The sequence below is a fragment of the Castor canadensis genome, chromosome 15 (genome assembly GCF_047511655.1).
Source record: "Castor canadensis chromosome 15, mCasCan1.hap1v2, whole genome shotgun sequence".
Lineage (NCBI taxonomy): Eukaryota > Metazoa > Chordata > Mammalia > Rodentia > Castoridae > Castor > Castor canadensis.
The window spans coordinates 16630291-16651623 of record NC_133400.1 but is presented as its reverse complement, the minus strand read 5'-3'; the positions used below and the strand labels follow the sequence as shown (position 1 = coordinate 16651623).

The 21333-nt window shown below is 43.7% G+C and overlaps 1 protein-coding gene, 1 long non-coding RNA gene and 1 other non-coding gene across 3 annotated transcripts; 1 reads left to right on the top strand and 2 right to left on the bottom strand.

Moving 5' to 3' along the window:
* The first annotated feature begins 260 nt into the window (after window positions 1-260).
* LOC141417373 (uncharacterized) lies at window positions 261-15385 on the top strand. The gene is made up of 4 exons (XR_012441915.1): window positions 261-475; window positions 4192-4249; window positions 8614-8683; window positions 14631-15385. It is a non-coding gene; the product is annotated as an uncharacterized lncRNA (long non-coding RNA).
* Window positions 7359-7496, bottom strand: LOC141417693 (small nucleolar RNA SNORA8). Its single transcript, XR_012442337.1, has one exon. It is a non-coding gene; the product is annotated as a small nucleolar RNA SNORA8 (small nucleolar RNA).
* Window positions 10094-20586, bottom strand: Nob1 (NIN1 (RPN12) binding protein 1 homolog). The gene is made up of 9 exons (XM_020165458.2): window positions 20435-20586; window positions 20204-20336; window positions 18465-18595; window positions 16315-16386; window positions 15667-15795; window positions 15380-15568; window positions 14693-14790; window positions 12425-12569; window positions 10094-10808 (listed from the first exon to the last, which is right to left on the bottom strand). Exons 1-9 carry the CDS (start codon window positions 20495-20497, stop codon window positions 10539-10541), a joined length of 1230 nt encoding a protein of 409 aa, XP_020021047.1. The 5' UTR covers window positions 20498-20586; the 3' UTR covers window positions 10094-10538.
* Window positions 20587-21333: the final 747 nt, after the last annotated feature.

Below are 21333 nucleotides of genomic sequence, written 5' to 3'. Positions count from 1 at the left end.
GCCCTGGGGCGCTGCCCAAACAGAGCCGAAAGGGGGCTTGGGGACGGCAGTAGCGAGCCTTGGGTGTGGAAATCAAGAAGGATCCCCCTGGAGTCAGGGGGTGTGAGGGACCTCAAGGATCTGGGTGGCAATGGGAGGCACCCCGTCCTGAGAACACTTGGGGATACAGAGACCGTTTCGGATGGAGGCCCGGGCTGGGTGACATGCTCTTCCGGCTTCTCCCAGCGCCTGGAAGTCGCCTGTGCACCGAAGGGGTGGACCAAAAACTGAGTGCAGCTGGCTCGGATCACTTTCTGCTGAGTCACAGTGACTTCGGATTCTGCACTCGGAGGGAGGTGGATCGCCGCACTGCGCGCCCCGGGTCACCATTGAGTAGAGGAAACTGATGAAAGTTTAATGCCTTCACACCAAGTGTGCATGGGACAGAAGAGAGCAAGAAGGTTTATATGACTTAAAGTCATCCTACAGAATAGAGGTGAGGCTGCCTTCAAAAGGCTGAGAAAAAATAGAAGTTGAAAGTCACACACACCTCTCAGAAGAACAACAAATGAGGGAAGGAAGGAGAGGGCAGGGCAGGGTATAAGATCCTTACAGTTTGCCTCTGGTGGAGAATTTAAGGAAGTCCTGGAAAACTGTCAAGATAAATAATGGGCTCAAGTGGTAGACCATGTTCCTAGAAGCCCAAGCGCCTGGTTTCAAATCCCAGTACCTCCCACCGAAAGAAAAGAGAAAGAATGCTTTTTAGTGCGGTGTTTCTAAAAATCAAAATAAATGCCCCCCCCAAGTCACAGTGAACATAAAATTACATAAAGACAATGTTGATATTTTGTTTGCCCTAGACTTTTTTCTCTTAAAATACTACACTAAATTAATTTTTTAAAAAAATACTACACGAAAATGATCTTGATCATTGGGTTTTCTGTCATTTCCTTAAATTTTGTGCGTGAGGCAAGTGTTTCACATTATTTCAGGCTAGTCTGAGCCTTGGCTGCAAATATGAACTTAAGTGTACTATTTTTTCATAATACAAAGTAAATTGATACTGCCTAAGATGATAAATCAAGAACTAGAGGCCAACACACATTATGAGAATACAGCCACTAAGTACCTTGCTTTCAAATGTTTCTTCTAGGAGTGAAAAATGATAGATGTCCATTTTACCTGCATTTAAGAATTAAAACCATAAGCAGGGCACCTGTGGTTCACACCTATAATCCTAGCTGTTAGGAAAAATTCAGCTCACAAAGAAAGCTCAGGAGAAGAGTCTCACATCCAAGAGCAAAGTTTAATAGGGGGTGGGTGAGATGGCACAGCACAGACTCTGGGCCTGGTGTGGCTTTTATAGAAGGGGAGGGTAAGGAAGTTAGCGCATGCACGGGAGTCTCTGGTAGGGGTGGGGCTGTCTTAAAGCGCAGAAATTTCTGTTAAAGGCAGGGCTGTCCTTGGGAGTTTCTCAAGTGAGGTTTGAGGATAAAATGGCCGCTGATTTACAAATGGCGACATTATTGTTCTATCACTAGCTACTTGGGAGGCTGAGATAAGGAAGATCAAGGTTCAAGGCCAGCCCAAGCATATTTGAATAGTTCAAGAGACCCCCATGTCCAAAATAACTAGAGCAAAATGGACTGGAGGTGTAGATCAAGTGGTAGAGCACCTGTTTTGCAAGTGTGAAGCCTGTTCAAACCCCAGTTCCACCAAAAATCGATCAATCAAAGTCGACTACTATTCCACCAATAGCAAGCAGTAGAAAAGAAAATCTCAGGGCCACCTAGGGAAGTGTTTCCCTATGTTCAGCCACCCAGGCATTCAGAGACCACTGCAGCCTGGCTAATGCTCAAGCTTGCAGCAGTCCCTAGCGTAATCCATATGATTCTGGTTTCACAGTCATGCAGAATGTAAGAGTTACAGGGTTAGGAAGGTTCCCACCCAGATTTCAAAGGAAGGTATGGAAGGCCAAGTACTGTGTGTCAGGATCCCTGCAGGAAGCCCCTAAGAGGATAGTGTATGAGGTTGGAAGAATGAAGGTGAAGATGCAGTGGAGACCCCAGGGAGTTAGAGATGTCAAGAACATGCCAGCTTACTGCTGCAGGCAGTAAGTAGAGCCAGTCCAAGAGAGAAGGCAGATGGGCTACAGCTGGCAGGGCTGTAGAGGCAGGGCTGTCCAAGCCTGTTGGAGCTCACATCATGACATCACATGATGTCATGATGAACATGGATTTAATGCTTGTCCTGTTGAGCTTCAGTCTTGTTTTCATCCAGCTTCTTCCTTCTATGCCCTTACTCTTCCCTTTTGGAATGGAACTATTTTGATTCTATAGGAGCTCAGAGCTGAGTTTGCTTTGAGTATCAGAGATGACTTTGAACTTGGACTTTTGAATAATTCTGGAACTATTAAGTCTATGGGGACTCTTGAAGATGAACTGAAAACATTTTGCATTGTTAGGTGAACACAAGCCTTTGGGAGTCAAGGGAGGAATGTTATGATTTGAAAATGAAATGTTCCCCACAGCCTGTTGGGGACTTGGCTGCCCACTGATGGGCTTTTGGGAAGTGACTGGATCCTGAAGGATCTGACTTAATCAATGGATTATTCCCTTGACAGAATCATATTATGTTGGCGTTATTGGGAGGGGTGAAAAGTAGAAGGTGGGGCTTAGTTGAAGGAAGTAGTCACTGGAGTCACTTGACTGCTGTATTTTGCCTTGATCCCCTTCTGTATTCCCCTTCCTCTGCTTCCTGGCCACCATGATGTGATCTGTTCTGCCTCATTACACTCTTCCCACCATAATGGACTGATCCCTCTAAAACCATGAGCCAATATAAATTCTTCCCCCTTAGGTTATGTCAGGTATTTTGTCACAGCAATGACAAAAGTAACTAATACACAGAGAAAAAGTACAGCAGCCTAAAGACTGTAGTTCCTACTAAGACTGAAATAAGAGCTAGAGATTAAGTGATGGTAGGAGCCCAAAGGATCAAAAAGGTGGGCTGTTTGGAAATACAAGAAGTAAGACAAATTAAAATCCTGAGGCAACATCAGCAGTTTCAGAATGTGGGACACTTTTCGGTACAAATAGCCTGGTTTATGCAATAGTTCAATGCTATAAGAAGAGTGAGGAAGGAGTTAGGGTTCTCCACAGAAACTGAACCAGTAGCCTCCTACATGCTAGGTACCTTCTGTGTTACTGAGCCACACCCCCAGCTTGTGCAGAATTTTAAAAGTTAAACAGTGTATGATAAAACACCGCCTTCCCTCCATTCTTCCTCATTTGAGTCCTGTTTGCCAAACCTTCTTAGGGGTGCCTATGGTGTCTAGGTTTCTAAGCAATATGCTATTGTTTTGATATACCATTTGTAGGCATTATTTTGGTGCTCTATTATGAGAGATGAGGATGAACACTTTAATTCTACTCACCTCGCTTTTTCTCCCTCTAGTCTCCCAATATGGCACTATCCCAAAAACATTTTTTTTAATAGTACTGAGGTTTGAACTCAGTGCCTTGCACTTAAGTGCAAGGAGTCATATCCCCAGCCCTTTTTTGCTTTAGTTATTTTTCAGATATGGTCTTGCTTTTTGGCCAGGGGCTACTTACAATGACAGATGTATGCCACCATGCCCCAGCTTGTTTTGTTGAGATGGGGTCTTGCTAACTTTTTGCCTGGACTGGCTTCAAACTTCCATCCTACCAGTCTTCACCTCCTGAGTAGGGGCTACAGACATGAGCCACTGCACTTAGCTTAGAAAATCCTTTCCTCTCTCTCTCTCTCTCTCTCTTATGGCAGTGGGGTTTTAACTCAGAGCTTCAGTCTTGCTAGGCAAGCATTCTACCCCCAGCCCTCAAAGTTTTTACTAAGTCTATGTTTAGGGATTATGCTATAAAGGCAGTGAGCCAAGCAGTATATTATAATTGCATTTCCTTCTATAACCTTTTGTTTCCTTAGAGCTCTTTTTCTGCCTCTTTTTCTCATTTTTCTATGCCATGATACTAATTATTCCCAAACCCTGCGTATAAATTGTTCAAAACAAAACAAAAAGCATACCATGAATATTCTTTTTCATTTGGTCAAACCCTTCAGGTTGTATTAGTATTCGTGTATTAGTTTAGATTTATTAGTTTTCAATGTATTAGTTTCATTCTTGTAGAAAAAGTCCTAAAGCCCTCTGATCCAATATTGGTACCTTCTCTCTAGGTTTGCTGAACAGCTGTCTGTCTGGGATTCATTTGGCCTCTGTTACATTGGATCCCAGGTATTCCTCTGTTTCTCTCCCTTCCCTCCCTCTTTCCCCATTTCTCCCCTCCCCCTCTCCCTTGCTGGATTACATTCCCCAGTATTTTTCTAGGAAAGAACAAACGGAAAGTAAGTTTTCTGACACATTATCCCTTAGAATTTTAAAGGCACCGATCCAGGTTCAAGGCTGTTGTGGAGAATTTTTTACCCTCTGCTTCCTGGTTATTTGAATATGGCCTACTTTCTCCCTTGTAAAGCACTTGTGATCTGTTTACTCTCCTTGCTCTAACTTACTAGCTTTCTCTTTATGGTTTGTGCTTTTGGTGTCATAGCTAAGAAATTGGTGCCTAATCCAAAGTCATGTATGTAGGCAAATGTAGGCCCCAAAGTGAGAGTGAGAGTGAGAGAGAGAGAGAGAGAGAGAGAGAGAGAGAGAGAGAGAGAGAAGGGCAGGGGCTTAAATACCCCTCAGTGAGACTTGGCATGATCTGATTGGTTAGGATATTATGGTTCATGCTGATTGGAGGTTGCGGCAGAAGGGGAATTCAAGCTAGACTTGAGGCAGGACCATGACCCTGGGAAACAGAAGCTTAAGGGTGCAGTAAGAACCAAAACCTATAGGCGCCATCATTGCCAACAGTGTAAACTTACACAAACATTTTCTCCCAAGAGTTTTTCCACCTGGAAGTTATTTTTGTGTATGATGAGAGGTAGGGAATAAAATCTCCCATTTTACAAATGAGGAAAACTCAGATACCAAGTGGTTATGTGACTTGCCCATGGTTGTGTAGCTCTTCAGTAAAATAGTTCAGAACATGAACCCTGGTCACTTGGCTCCAGTTAGCTCACAACCCCTGATTACTGTCTGAGTTGGTCAGAATTTGTGAATCTAGCCAGACATGGTAGTACTTGCCTGGAATCCCAGCATCTGGGAGGCTGAGCCAGGAGGATCTCAAGTTCTAGGCCAGCCTGGAGTAAGATGAGGCCTCAAAAAAAAAAAAAAAAAATTCTTGAGTCTAGCTACAGGCACGGATCAGCTACTAAATGCTCTTCTCTTTGAACCCTGGCTGGGGCTGCACTGTTTTTGTTTCCTTCTGGCTTTAATTTGCTGTCAGTACAAGACCATACAATTCCCATCACATTTTCTGAAGCAGGCCTCTGTCCCAGGTATACATGAGCACTGGGCCCTGCACTAAAATCAGTGCTCTCAACCCCTCACCTCCCCCACTAGAAGGAGCAGGCCAGGCTCACAGAGCTATGAAGATTTGTTGATTGTCTTCATTATCTAGAACTAAAAAGCAGGAGCAGGAGAATCCTCAGGAGTCCCCCATCTTCCTAATTAGTCACCTGCTAATATATGGTGTCCATGTGGGCAGCTGCTTTTTTGCACAGTAAGTCCCCAAAGCCCCCTTGCTTTTCTCTGAGCTGAGGATGAAGGACTTTGTACATTAGCTCAGAGCCCTTCCTGGGTCTGTCTGGGGACCTGGGTATCTGTTGTCCTCTTTGGTTCCTGTGGATACCAGTCAAACATTCCTGGAGGAAACAGGCCCTCAGCATTAGGGGAGAAATGTTTCTTCTGCTATAAGCCCTGTCCTTTCCTGCCCTTCTGTCTCCCAGCACCACCACTGCTGCACAGGACATGTGCCATTATGTAGGACTTCCTGTTTGGGTGTGTCTTTCTGGAATTTTGTCATGTCATGTATTGCCTGAATTAGGGTGTTTTCTGTTGGCCTTAAAAAACACTCTTGATTAAACTGAAACTTCTGTTGAAATGACACACATTTGCTATGAGGGGGTTTGATCCTATATATCGAACCCTATATAGCCAGATCATAGAATGTAAGGGAACTTCTCCAGCAATTTAGCTTTTGTGTAAATACCTTTAGGGAGAGGAAACTCACTTGTTATTTTCAAGAGCAAATTAAAGGAAAAGGTATTTTTATGCCTCTTGTTTATTTTCTCCAGTCTGGTCAGAGTCATGCATTCAATTCAATGAGCATTCACTTTGGATCCAGACTTCATGAAGGATGTATAGATATACACAGTTGCCAACATCTGAGGATGTCAGAGCAACAGTTAGCAAAAGTATACCACCCCTCATCAGCATAGCTTGCAGGATTGCAGTGTCATCACTACCTGAATTATGCACAAGTTTACGTATGAGAATCTATCTCCAAACACCCCATTGTTACTGGAAAGCTGGTCCCCTGGCCTCACTGCCAATTCACAAATAATGAGAGCAGGGTTTTGAGGAAAAGAAAATAGTTTATTATTTGTCAGATGATGAGGACAGGGAGAGTCAACTTCTCAAAGCTCTGTAATCCCAGTTCTGAGAAAAAAAATGTCCACCTTCTAAAGGGGAGTTCAGGGTTCAGTCTGAGTACATGGTGAAATGTGTGTCCCAGAATGGCACCTTGTTTGTTCTCCAGGTGCCATGTCTCCAAAGTTGTATGTCTTGGCTGTATGTCTCTGGTGGTCAGAGAGCGATAAGGGGTAGGAGATTGCCTGGTTTAATTGAAGAGTAAAGGGATTTAACCTTGGGTTTTCCCATGTAGATAAAGAGGGAACAAAAAATGTCAATTTGATAAATAAGCACAGTGAACTGACCAGCATGCAAACTGGCTACACCGAATTTTTCCCTTTGTAGTTCCCAGCTACATTTTCCCCACAATCAATTTTTTCCTTTCATTTCTATGGAAAAGGGGTGTCAGAATCATGTTTCTTGCCTTTAGTTAATTTGTGGGCCCAAATAAGGAGTCAGCAGTACTCCTCAGCAAAAGCAGCTTTTAATCACAATCACATGAACACACAAACACAGTGGCCTAGACACATTCACCATCTCCACTAGAGATTTCTTCTCATCCCTATGTGCTGGAAAATATTCGTCTAGACAGCCGAGTTTGTTTTTCTTGGCTCTGCGCTCAAGCCCAGGGCCTCCTGTGTGCTAGGCAAGCACTGTACCTCTGAGCTACCGCACTAGTTCCCCTGTAGTAAAATCAAGTTAAATGTAGAACCTGATTAGTTTCCAGCTTTCCACTACATCTCAAATCAAACATGTAGTTTCAGCCAAATAGCCATCAGCTGTTGCATTTAATTGAAATAATTCTGCATTAGAATTTTTTTAAAGGTACCTTATTGATAGAAATACCAGGTTTAACATGCACAAAGCCAAGAAAACCAATGATTCCAGATACTCAGTTTCTATGGCACTGCCCTTTGAACACACCAGCAGTAATAAACTGCCGAGTGCAGATATCACAAAGACAAAAATGAAAAAAAGGGGGGTTGGAGGCAAGCCACTGGAGGGTTTTAAACAGAAAAGCAACAGACCTGGTTTACTGCTTGAGCCATTCTGCCAACCCTGGTTTATCTTTTAAAAGGTATTCACCAGATACTATGGGAATCAGAAAGTAGAGAAGGTATTTGCTGCTAAAAGCTAAGGCAAAGATAGGGAAGGCCCTATCTACAAAAATCTCATCAAACCAGGAATACGTTCCAAAAGTTTGAACTGCATTCTTCATAACAAACAGTACTGTACTAATCCTTTGGGGAAATGAACATTAACACAGTGCATGCATTAGTTACATATAGCGGTATTTTCCAGCTTGTAGGCCTTCCTGAAATATTTTATCTACTTCGCACAATATTGTGAAATGAATGTGATATTCCCATTCTGCAGAGAAGGAAACTGATCCTCAGAAAAGTTAAAGAATCTCCTCTAGGGTTATAGCTGGTACAGGGGCCTGAATCCGCACACAGGCCATAGCTTGCCATTTTCTCACTACTCTCCTGTCTCTTGTGTGGCTTAAGTCCTGGACGCCTACCACGAGAAATAGTAGCACAGTGTTGTCTTACAAACCAGCAAACTACAAAGTAAATAATACTATATTTATCTTGGGCTGGAGGTACAGCTCAGTGATAAGATGCAAGTTTCATATGTACAGGCCCTGGGTTTAATCCCCAGCACCAAATAAATTTACACTAGGTTGGCGGAGTGGCTCAAGTGGCAGAGTGTCTGCCTAGCAAGCATGAGGCCCTGAGTTCAAAGCCTGGTACGGGGGGGTGGGGGTTGGGGACCCAAACCTGACACTAAGTGCTTGATGGTGCTTTAAGGAAATAAACTTGATTAGAAATGCATGGGAAGTATAGGGACGTGAGTGGCCACGGACTTTTCACTTCAAAATGTAGGACTTTCCCAATAAGAAGAAATATTGAACTATTTTACAAGATATCACTACTTTTTTTTGACAGGAAGTACAAGTTAAAAGGTCAGAAAGGAAAATAATGAGTTTTTCTTTGGTAGGATAGTAGGATTATGGGGTGGGGGGGTTTAAAATTTCTTTTGAAGTTTTGAGATGATTTAGCTTTTTTCTTCTTTTCTAGTTATCCTTTTGGCTGTTACGAGAAACCAGAAGAGAATGGTAGTCCATTGGAGTTGGGAAGAACTGCCCTGGTAAGATATCCATCCCACACTTCTGTTATGCCAATGAATTCCGAAGAACATTCAGGAAAGCCTTTAAGTACAGTTGAATTCAGATGCATTCCTAAAGTGACCTGTAGGGGGCAGTGGTCACCACCTTTCCCCATTCCTTCCCTCTAGGGGTATGAACATCTTTAAAAGCAAGAAGATTTTCCACCTATCTTACTCTGAGTTTTAAAATTTGGTTCTTTACAACTCAGACATTTTTGGTATCTGAAATGTTTTCTTAATTTTAAGTAAACAAAGTGAGATGGTAAGACACAATGTAGCTGAATGTTGTATCACCTTACTTTTCTGTATGTTGGGTATTAATAAAGCATGAGAAGAAATAGAAAAGGCAGGTATGAATTCATCCAGGCTTGAACCACTCACTACTTAGCTTTTCTCCCACATCCTGGGCTTCAGCTGGACATCAGAATTCAGCATGAGTTTTATGATCTCTACAGGTGCATTGCTTTTTATCTTTTCCATGGTGGTACTGGACTTTGAACTCAGGGCCTCACGATTGCTAGGCAGGCGCTCTACCACTTGAGTCACTCAGCCAGCCCCACATTTGCTATTTAAAGCACGAAAGGACTAAGATGAAAACTTGGCCTGGCCACTAACACCCTATGACTTTGGGCAAGGCATTTAACATCTCTCTAGCCCAAAACTGCTAGAGATAACAGCACCTATTCACTAAATTACATCCTATGGATTAAAAGGGTTGCTGTAGGTTAAGTACTTAACATAGAGCCTGGGGTTGGGGACATAGCTCAAGTGGTAGAGCACCACCTGCCTAGGAAGTGTAAGTACCCCCCCCCCAAAAGAAAAACAAACCAAACACCCAAAACCAAACCATAGAACCTGTAATACTTACATTAAACGCTTGACCAGATGGCTTTTCATAATTGAGTACCTGGCAGGTGGAAAAACAGTAAGCAACCTGATCTCTATGAACTGACAAGGAGTGATTTCTAGTGCTGAGTATATAGTAAATAATTTTCCTGAATTTGATAAAGGAAGACATCCTCTTCTCTTGCAATTACTTTAAATGGGGCAGGGAGGGGGTTGAAGGGGAGAGACCATGGGGGCAATGTAACTAATGTACAATATGAAGTCTAATCGGAATTGTCACTACAAATCCCCCCATAAAATGAATACACACTAATAAATTGATAAAAAAACCCGACATCCTTTTCCTAGGAGACACAGACTTTATGTATGTGTGTGTGTGAATGAGTGTGTAGAAACAGAAAGCAATGAGACAAAAACGTGAGTTCTCTATACAGAGCTTCCCTGAGTGACTGATTTTTTTTTTTTAAGAGGTTAAAGGCTGGGGATGCTGCCTGCCTAGCTATGCAAAGCCCTGACTGAAACCCCAGTACCATAAAAAAAACAAAATAATAGCTCTTAGTTTTATTGTGAAATATTTATCATTTCTGGCAAAAAAGACAAACCTAGCACTTGTTCCTCAGGTGCACAGCTTAACTGTTAGTCTTCATGATTCCAAGGTGCAAGAACTTGATCTTCTTAAAACACACAGGAGCTGGCAAGCACATTTATTAGGAAAATATTACCATTTGGGAATTCCTTTCCTTGAAGGTTTAAAATCTGCTCTGTGCACTGTTGTTTCATCAAATCCCCTCACACAGTGGTAGTCCTGGCTCTGTGGATGTTCACAGGCCAAGGGATGGCCCAGTTTCACCAAAATCCAACATAACACAGCAAGTCATGAGCAGCGCTGTGAAGTTCCCATCAGATGCTCTGCAGACAGCAAAGCTGTAGGATGAGACAGCAGCATCCTTGCAACTGCATGCAGGCCACTTTGCCTGCAGGGGCTTGCACTTCACCTTTTCTTCACAAACTTCTTTCTGGAAGCATTGGGATTTAAACGTCTTCTCCCAGCTCCTAATGTGCTGTCTCGGACCTGCAGGGTGGCTGAGCGGCTGGAAATGTCGTTCTCTGCAAAAGGAGATACTCCAGCTATGTAGTCAGGGGCAAACACATTGGTCTTTTGCCTGGCCTTTCGGGAGAGTCGCAGTTGAGGGAAGCGCTGATCCTCAGTCAGATGGGGGTTGATGGCATACTTGCCTCCTTTGGGAGTGGGTAGTGAGTACTGCAAATAAGGTAAGGGAAGGCCGTAAGAGGAATGGGGAGGGAGGGAGGGAGGGAGTGTGTGTGTGTGTGTGTGTGTCTACTCATACAGGTGCAGATGACAAAGCAGGCAGCACAGTACTGCCAGCCCAAGACATGCATTCCCCCCGCCATCTTACTCTCACCTCAAGTTACAGATGAAAACCTGAACCTGACTATGTACCCTTAGCTAAAGACAAAAAGAATCACATGTAGACAGAGAACTCCAGTAAGTTGGTACCACTTTCATAATGGTATGTATCAGCAATTCTGAAAGGTAGTATGTGTTCTAGGGCTAAACAAATTAGTAAATTGTTATGGGACCTGGTATTAACAAGGGTGTTATGAATGCAGAGAGACTTGGGAGGCTGAGATCAGGAGGACTGCAGTTTGAGGCCAGCTTGGGCAAATAATTCATGAGATTTCCATCTCCGAAATAACCAGAGCAAAAGGGACTGGAGGTGTGATTCAAGCAGTCGAATACTTGCTTTGCCAGTGTGAAGCCCTGAGTTTAAACCACAGTCCCACAAAAAACCAAAAAACCAAAACCGGGACTGGACACTAGAAGTGTAGCTTGGTGGCAGAGTGCCTGCCTAGCATATACAAGGTCCTAGGTTCAATCCCCAGCATAGTGTAGTGGGCAAAGACATGTCAGGACGGAGACTAAAGAGAAAGGACAACTAAATGCAAGGTGTAATGCAAGATTGAACCCTGGACCAAAGCATTCCTCTACCACTTGAGCCACTCTGCCAGCCCCTTAAATCTTTGTTTTAGAACAAAGAGACATTATGCATAAAACACAGTTTTAAGTGGTTCAGAAAAAAACAAACAGATGTATGTATGTGTATATATAGAGAGAGTTAAGTAAATGAGGTAGAAGACTAACACTGGGAACTCCATGTATAGGGGAAATTAAAAGTCTTTGTAGTATTTTTGTTCCCAACTTTTCTATATATCTAAAATTATTTCAAAATACAAAGTTAAGGTCTGGTGGAGTGGCTCAAGTGGAAGAGCATCTGCTTGGCAAGTGGGAGGCCTTGAGTTCAAACCCCAGTATGGAGGGGGAATAAGGGTAGCAGGGAGAACAAAGTTAAGAAATGCTTCTCATGCATTAGTGGCACATCTGTCACTTGGTGATGTCAGTGCCAGGTCAGCTTAATTCTTGTGCTCCCTTGTCTCCGAATCCATCTCTTTCCTGATTCTCTCAAACAAATCCACAGCAGCTGTGGGTCCAGTCCAGACCTCTCTTCTGTACTGGACATTCATACATTCTTTTACCTAGGCTTCATGGAGCCCCCAAAGATCCTGCAGACTCCTGCACAAATTAGCCTCCTACTCCAAAGAATCCCTGCCTTGTCTCCAGCCCCCACGCAGTCCTCATTAGCACTCACTGCCTACAATTAGTTTCTCGTTAGACTGCAACTCCCAACTTCTCAGGAAATACACAGGAAGCTTGTCCTATGCTCTCTCCATCTGTATTGGTACCTAGATCTCAGGCTTTCAATCTGTGCCTGGTGGGACCAATTAGACTGGCTTTTCTTCTGTCCTCTAGTCACTTGGATTGTGGTGTTGTTAGGGCCTAGGATATGCACTACTCACACGGAGGCCTCGAGGGTTCAGCACCTTGGGGTTGCGGGAGAAATGCATATGCAGGGTGCCATCATCGCTGACAGTCACAGACACCTTCTTCAGGGTCTTGTTCCCACAATGTGCACAGAACACTCGGTTCATATCTGATGTTGTCCTGGGGGACACAAAAGGAAATGCTATGTATGGACTGGCACCACAGGCAGATCCATTCCCCATGCACGAGTCACAGGCTTCAGAGGAGGAAATCATAAGAAATGGGAAAACAGGGCTTGTGGAGTGGCTCAAGTGGTAGATGCCTGTCTACCAAGTGTGAGGCCCTAGTTCAAACCCCAGTACTGCCAAAAAGAGAAGAAATAGGAAAAGGCTGAACTGCATTATATCTCCCTTTATAAAAACAAACAGTACCCAGCCTCAAGCAGCAAAGAGTTCCTACATGGAGTGAGATGTCACCATGAAAAAGGAGCAGAAGGTTATTGCACTAACAGTACCCATTTTCTGAACACTCTAGGCATTTCTGTTCTCAACACTTCATGGGGGAAGTGGGATTCTACAAGTTTAATATCAAAATAACCCTGAGATTGGTCCTACCTCCATTTCATGGATGGAGAAATTGAGCCAAGCTAAGGTACCTTCTTCGAGATCACATGGCTAGTAGGGGGCAGACAGACCCAGGCAGTCTGGCTACAGTATGAAAGTTCTTGACATTGCTGTTCTTTCTCAAAGAGCTTATTACAGTTCTAACTTTGTCCCCAAATGTCAGTCTGAGGTTAAACCAGAAGTCGGTAAGAGTTTATCAATGAATCACACCGAAAACACTATAAAACCTGCCATGGGCGATGAGTGTAGATGCTGAGGATAGACACCAAGGCCTTGCCCCACTCCATCCACTCAGTTTCCCAGGAAGAGTTCTGGACAGGCAAAAGCTGCCACTATAAAGGGCCAGGCAGTAGTCCTAGTCCATCTCTCAGGGAGTCTTCCCAATGCTTAGAAAACAAGCAAGGGCAGGTGACATGGCTGAAGAAGCCACACCCTGTACTGCAAGTTTCCTGAGTGAATCAAGTGCCTCCACACAGGTGCTACAGATTAAGTAACTCTATAAAAAGCCCGCCAGTCACTGGAGTTTAATCTCACAAGAATGGAGAATATTTCCTGGTATTTTTAAGAATGAGTGTTACTTTGGAGAACTAAAAGATTTTGTACAAAGGACAATGGGGGAAGTGGGATTTTATGAAGCAAGGAGCTTTACTCACTAGCCCATATGTTTAGGAGTAGGAGGGCTGGCAGCATAGCTCAAGAGATACAGCACCTACCTAGTGAGCACAAGGCTCTGTGTTCAAATCCCATGAACAACAACAACAACAAAAAGACTAGGAAACAGACACATTACACCAAAGCTCAAAACACTGAGGCAGCTCTGAATGGCTAATGAGGGGTGGCAGGACTCCAGAGGGGGTGGTGGCAAGGCTGGGTCCCAGGCCATAAGGGTCAGATTAGTTTTAATTCTTCTGGGAAACAAGGCCCCCAGGCAACTCCACTCTTAGGTAACAGCTCCAGAGCCCAATGAAACACCTCGAAGCTTCAGAACCATCTGCCACAGGCCTCTGCATTGTGAGGCTCTGCTCAATGATCTACAAGATGACCACAAGATCCAGGCTAGAAGTCAGCCCAGTCTAAGTCCTGTGACCAGGTTTCCGCAGTGAGGCTGTGGGTTAAGTCTCTTCTACTCCAACTAGAATCTGGGGCTTTGCCATAGAACACTGGCCCTACCACAGGAAGTACCAATCAGACCCAGGAAAGAAATGAAGGGAAGAGAACAGCCAATAAACTAATAATTCACCTAAAAGGAGGCATCATCTATGTGCCAGACACCTGCTAAATCCTGTGATTTATCATCCTGGTTCCTACAACAAACCTTTCAATTTTAAGAAGAATCTGAAGCACTGAGTAGGTAATCAACTTTTGCAAAATCACACAGGCAGTAGAAGGAATCTGAATGTGAACTCAGGTACTCTGGATTCCGAGTTCACTTTTTTAAAGTCACATCCTTAACCCTAGGCCACTGAGAGAGGTATGTGTGTGAGGGTGTGTGGGGGTGTCACTGGCAAGCAAGCTCTGTCTCAAGGGCTTCAGTGCCCTGGTGGAGGCTGAAGCTCGGTATCATGGGAGCGCAGAGGTGGAAAGAAAATATATGTAATGCAGGATCTCTTTTGGGAAGTTCTCAGCAGGGACCAGAAGAGATCACCAGAGGGGCCCAGGTCCTGACTATCAGGTACGTACTTGAAACAGCCGTGGCAGCGCAAGATGTAGCTCCGGGCCTCACGGATCAGCGTGCCGTTCACCGCCAGCACGCGCAGCCCCATCTGCAGCAGAACATTCTACAACCAGCAAGTTAAAGAAGAACAGAAACAAGTTCTCTCTTAGCATTAACTATGTGGACAGCCAAGGGAACTCTACATGCCCTGATTTGGCTAACAGCCTGTAGCTTTTGCTCAGCAAAGTTAGCTGGGGAATGCTTCTCCAGACCTGTACACAAAGACAGGGACCCAGGATGCCCTTCAATTGCAAGCACTGAGGTCCGAGCTCATTATCAGCAATCTCTCTCAACACAGACATTTATTCTGTGAGGAAAAATACTCCCATTTCTGGGCTGGAAATCCTGTCTACCTTCTCCAGGAACCTAAGGGCCCAGAACATTGTACAAAATAAGAACAAAGTATCAATTAATCATGAATATTGAAGATTAAAAATGTAACACACTATACAGATCTTACCACTACATCATATGATTGTCCAACTTCCAAGCAAACTTAAAAATTATCAAAAATCACAAGTAAAGTTCCTAGGACCAGGAAAAGCAGCAGTACACAATAGTAGCTCTATACATATCCCCAAACCACCATAGGACCACTGCCGGTGACATGCACCACACACAGCTCAGGGCTGGCCTGTGCCCAAACCACTCACCTGCATGGCGAAGTCTGTAGTCACACAACCGACTCGCACGTCCTTTGGAACATCGCACTGCTCCAGTTCCTGCTGGATCTGCTTGATGTTGCTGGGGGTTATCCATCCACCCCCGTCATCATCACTATCTTCTTTCTTGTCTTCAACCCCATCTTTCTCCTCCTCCTCTCTCTCCTCTCCTCTGTCAATCTGAAACATCAATAAAACTTATAAACTCCCAGCTCATAGGAATGGCTTGGGGAAGCTACTGTGTTGTCATCAGAAAGAGATCACAGCCAGGGCCTTACCAACAGCTCCTGTAGTTCCCAATCAATATTAGGCAGAGGGCTCCTCCAGAACATGAATGAACTGAACTCTAGATCCTCAGGCCTGTTGGCTGGCTGTCCATGATCTAACTTTTCTTCTGGGAGTTTAGGCTGAGATGAAAAGAAATATGATTTTTTTTTTTTTTTTGCAGTGCTGGGGATCAAACATAGGGCCTCACGTATACCAGGCAAGCACTCTACCACAGCCTCCCAAAAACTTAAAACCCTGAAAAGTGGGCTGGGGGTATAGCTCTTGCCTATCAAGGACAAATGCCCTGAGTTCAAATCCTAGTACCATCCTCAGTAACCCCCCCAAAAAACCATACAAGTCAGATCAGACAGGGCTGGAAAACTATGTTATCCATCAGGGTAAATTTGGTTGGCTGTAAACAGACAACTTGTGGGGTGGAGAAATGTGGCAAAAAAAAAAAAAAAAAAGCCTGACAAGCTGGACTTGGTGGCATACCTGTCTATAATCCTAGGAGGCTGAGGCAGCAAGATTGTAACTTTGAGACCAGCCTGGGCAACAGAGTGAGACTCTGCCTTAAAAAACCAAAACCAAAACCAAAACCAAAAAACAAAACCAAAACAAAAAGGAGCCTGAGGAGCAGAATTCATAGAAGGAATTACCTTGGAGGGCAGATGGAAGCCAGCAATGTGCAGAGGAGTTTCTGGATGCTGACTTGAGGAACTTACTTTAACCTTAAAAACAAACAAACAAAATAAACAAAAAAGTCAGCACTGAGCAAGGAAATTTATTTTGAAAATGCAACATGAAGGGAAATTATAAAAAAGAAAAGGCAACATATTCTCCCATAGTTATGTAAAGTATCTTTGGTTATATCCTTAGGATGAATACCTTAGCACAGAGCTGCTGGATCAAAGCATTTGATACAAATGTCCAATTCTAGCCAGGCACCGGTGGTTCACACCTGTAATCCTAGCTACTGTTGAGGCAGAGATCAGAAGATCTTGTTTCGAAGCCAGCCAGGCAAACAGTTTTCGAGACCCTGATAATCTCAAAAAAAATCCTTCACAAAAAAGGGCTGGTGGAGTGGCTCAAGGTGTAGGCCCTGAGTTCAAACCCCAGAACTGCAAAACAAAAACAAAAACAAAAACAAAACAAATGTCTAATTCTACCAAAGAGACTGTAGGGAATCATGGACTGTTAGATGCCAATGGAAAATCTACTACCTGTTACACTGTTTTCAGACAGAGTCATAAACTATCCTCTTCACCCTTCACCCCAAAGCATTTTGGTAACACGCAAGTTTGTGTTTTAAGGCATCACTTTTAGACTTCTGGAGGACTCTAAACCTGGTTAAAATCAAGTGAAACACCTCTGATTTGTATCAGAATGTGAGTCATCACGGTTTTGGTAACTTCAGGTAGAGGAGACGAAGCCAATTCTTTTGTCCATGTTATTAGAAATCAATTATTATTAGGTTAATTGCTTGGTTTCCAAAGTCTTCTAGCCTGGAGAGTCAATGAGACTGAGTCACAAATCCACCATCTTTCTTCAATTTAACCAAGTTTGAGTCTCTACAAGCTCAACAGGACCCCAGAGTTTTAAAGATAGTAAGAACTATAAAAAAGGCAAGCACTTAAGAGTTCCTTCTCTTTTACTTCCAAAAAGCATTCTATTAAAAACAAATCCAGGGGGAGAAATGACCCAAACATTGTATGTACATATAAATAAAAGAACAAACAAACAAACAACAACAAAAAAAACAAATCCAGATGGGTGCCAGTGGCTCACACCTGTAATCCTAGCTACTTGGGAGGCTGAGATTGGGAGGATCGTGGTTTGAGGCCAGCCTGGGCAAATAGTTTTGAGAGACCCCATCTTCAAAATAACCAGAGCAAAAATGGACTGGAGGCGTGGCTCAAGCAGTAGAGTACTTACTTTGCAAGCACAAATCCTTGAACCCCATTCCCACAAAAACAAAATAAAAAACAGAATTTTTTTTTGGCAGTACTGGGTTTTGAACCCAGGGCTTCACACTTGTTAGGCAAGCACCCTCCCACTTGAGGCTCTTCAGCAGTCCTTTTTTTTGTCTTGAGTGTTTTCTTCTTTTTGGCAGTACTGGGGTTTGAACTCAGAGCCTCATGTTTGCTAGACAGGTGCTCTACCATTTGAGACACTCCACTAGCCCTTTTTTTGTGTTGGGTATTTTCAAGATAAGGTCTCAAGAACTATTTGCCCCAGCTGGCTCCAAACTTTGATCCTCCTGATCACTGCCTCCTGATAGCTAGCATTTCAGGTGTGAGCCACCAGCACCCATCAAGAGACATTTTTACTATGCGTTTTCCAAATTTAAACAACTCTAAGAACCTACAGCTCAAGAGACTCAGAGACATTTGCTAATTGCAATTTGTGAACTCTATTTGGATCCTGACCAAAATAACTACTAATAACATTTGTAAAAAATAATGGACAAATGTAAATATTGATTGGATATTTGATCACATTAGGGGTTACTATTAATTTTGGGTAGGTGTAATGATGGCTTGAGGTTACTTTTTTTAAGAGCCTGTATCATTAGAGACACACCAAGAAAAATACATCAGTGAAATATATGGTGCCTGAATTCAAAATACTCAGGACTGGGCTCATTATAAATGAAACAGACCTGATATGAGATAGTAACTGTAGAGGTGGATGGAGGATAGGGACCCTGGGTCCATTATACAAGCATTCCCTCTACGTTCATATATCTGATACTTCTTACAATAAAAAGTTTATTAAAACAAACAAAAACCCAACCCTCCTGATTTACCTTTTCTGGTTCTTGTTTTAGGTGGGACACCCCAACAAACTCTGCTTCCAGTTGGTAAGTGAGTGCCAGCACTTGGAGATCTGTGGCAGAGAGGCTGGGGTAGTCTCCAGTTTTCTTTGAAAACTCAGTTACTGTAAAGAGATTTCCAGCTTCAGTTAGGGGCAAAAAACAATAGGACATTGGATAGCCATAATCAGAGTATCAGAAGAACTTAGAAAAAAAAATATTTCATAAAAACTGCAATACTGTAATACTGTCATTCATTTTCTGACTTTTGACTTATAGCTGAAAAATCTGTATTCTCCACCATGAAGATTTGTGCCATTTAGGTCTCTCTTTACTGAGTGCAGATAAGGACCAAAATAGTTAATAGAAAGTCACTGAATGTGCTGGGTGCTCACACCTATAATCCTAGCTACTCAGGAGGCAGAGATCTGGAGGATCGCAGTTCAAAGCCAGCCTGGGCAAATAGTTTGCAAGACCCTATCTTGGGAAAAACCCATCACAAAAAAGGGCTGGTGACATGGCTCAAGGTGGAGGCCCTGAGTTCAAGCATCCCCCATCCACACCACCTCCCCAAAAAAAGAAAGTTACTGAATGTTAGTCCAACATTTGCTCAGGATGAGAGTTCCTATTCAAGCTTTGGTATTACATTAGAAGCCCTCTTCTCAGCTCTGAAAATCTTTGATTCTGAGTATAATAATCTAGATCAATATAATGATTAGATTCCAAAATGGGATGGAAAGTTAATTCAACATAGTCTATGATGAAATAAGAATACTGGGTTGTTTTGTAACAGTGGAAAGTTTTTGAAAATTTTGAAAAAATGCAAATCTGTGCTTTATACATAGTGAATGCCAGGTATTACTACTGTGTTTACTGAGACAGCAACAATACACACAATAAAATTTTCTGATGTCTTCTGTTACAATGGCACAAGGAAATGTGGTTCACATTTCCGAGGGAGAAGCTACAATTCTTGTGCTTTTACTATATATTGGGCACCACGTTAAGACCTTTACATGTTAATTCATTTCATCCTCAGTCAGATCCTCTTAAGTATTTAGTATTTTCTCACAGATTTTTCTCAATGTGGCAAAGATCCCAAGGTATTAAGTTGGTGAAGAAAGCTACAGAAACCAAACTATCAGAGTAGGTAACGTATCCAATATCAGCCTCTAACTTCTAAAATACTTCCAACTGCTTAGGGTCTTTCCTGAGTATCATTGCTTTGATTCCTAACGAGAATAACGCTGACTCTTAAAGTAAGAGACAACTGCTTGCTTAGTTTTCTTTCAGGTCTAAAATCATCCCTTTTTCTGTGCTGGGGGTGGATTCCACAACAGTCATCACTCCAAGGAAACGGAGGAGAGTAACAGATCTGGGTGGGTTTACTTTTTAATTAACGCTGGGGATCGACCCAGGGTCTTCAGCCTAAGAGGCATGCCTCTATCAACTAGATTCTTCTCTTGAATACAAACGAATTGACTGCATGCTCACAAGCGGTAGACACTCTTCCAAGTGCCATGTTCGACTGAATGTCCGGAGCAATCTCATTTTACAGATGAGGCCCAGTATCTGAGTGACATACCCGAGACGTGGCGCTAGTTGTAGCAAGGTCTGGCTGACTGAGGCCCAGAAAGTCCCTCTAACACCATTCCAGATCGGGATGTCCCTAAGTCAGATTCGCCACCCAGCAGCTGTGATCTGCCCCGACAAGGCCCGGCCGAGGCACTCACCGAGCCTCACGTACTCCGGGAGGGGCTCCTTGAACCGCAGCTCGTAGGGCAGCACCGCGAGTCGCCGGCGCGTGGCCTTGTCTCGAATCTCGCTGACCACCTCCCGGATGGTGTAGATGTTCTTCCCGAAGTCCTGAGGGGAGACGGGCCCAGCTCACACTCGCCTGACCCCACGCCCACCCTCAGGGGCTGCAGCCCAGACCCGGCTCCCCTCGGCTGGATCTCTCCTACCTGCAAAGGAGCGTCTCTTAAGAAAGCTCCGGCGTCAGCTACAACGTGTTCTACTGACGCCATGATGCCAGGACCAGCACGTAGCGCGCACGCGCAGAGGCTGCGCCTACGTTTCAATCCAGGCGTCTGGGAATGCAGAGCAGCGGCCGCAGCATCGCTCGATTTAGGTCTACCTTGCGCATGCGCAGCGACGCCGCCAGCCCCGCCAGGATGCCAAGCGAACGTGGCTGGGAGGTGATGGTAACTGGGTAACCCCCAAACAAACTAACTTGGAGTCATTTTTTTTCTTAATATTAATCCATCATTGCTATAAAACCACCTCTTATGTACCCCGACTTCATTTTGAGAAACTTGGGGCCAAGGTCTATGTTTTACTTATCTTAACATCCTCACCGCACTTCCCTAAGCAGGGCTTTTCATTTGCTAGAAAATAATTACTTGCTGAATTGAATGGAAAGGGTATTAAGTGACTTCCAAATTTCCTTTCAAACCTGCGATTTCATAATTATGAGATCTAGTCGATCACATGCTGGCAAATTTTGGCAAAATGTTGACTTGAGGCTCCATCTATCTTCATCCAAACTTTCTTCATCAGATCCTCAGTCTTTTTTTGTGTTACTAAGGTTTGAACTCAGGGCCTCATGTCTGCTGGGCAGGCACTGTTCCCACTTGAGCCACTCTCCCCAACTCTTTTTTTTTTTCTTGTGATGGGTTTTTCGAGATAGGATCTGGAGTCTATGTCCCTGGGGCTGGCTTCCAACCCTGCTCTCTAATCTCTGCCTCCTGAGTAGCTAGGACTACAAGCGCAAGCCACTAGCGCCTGACTCCTTCCTTACTAGTGATTTATGTGTTCTACTGCAAAAATTCTTCAGTGCCTTGATGGTACCCAGAGGCAGTTA

What these genes read in the sequence shown, in the direction of transcription:
- Nob1 (XM_020165458.2), bottom strand. Translation starts at nt 20,497, where the DNA reads ATGGCGTCAGTAGAACACGTTGTAGCTGACGCCGGAGCTTTCTTAAGA. An exon ending in GGGAACTACAGGAGCTGTTG is followed by an intron (nt 15,569 to 15,666) that starts GTAAGGCCCTGG and finishes TTGATGTTTCAG; the next exon opens with ATTGACAGAGGAGAGGAGAG. An exon ending in CTACAGACTTCGCCATGCAG is followed by an intron (nt 14,791 to 15,379) that starts GTGAGTGGTTTG and finishes TGCTGGTTGTAG; the next exon opens with AATGTTCTGCTGCAGATGGG.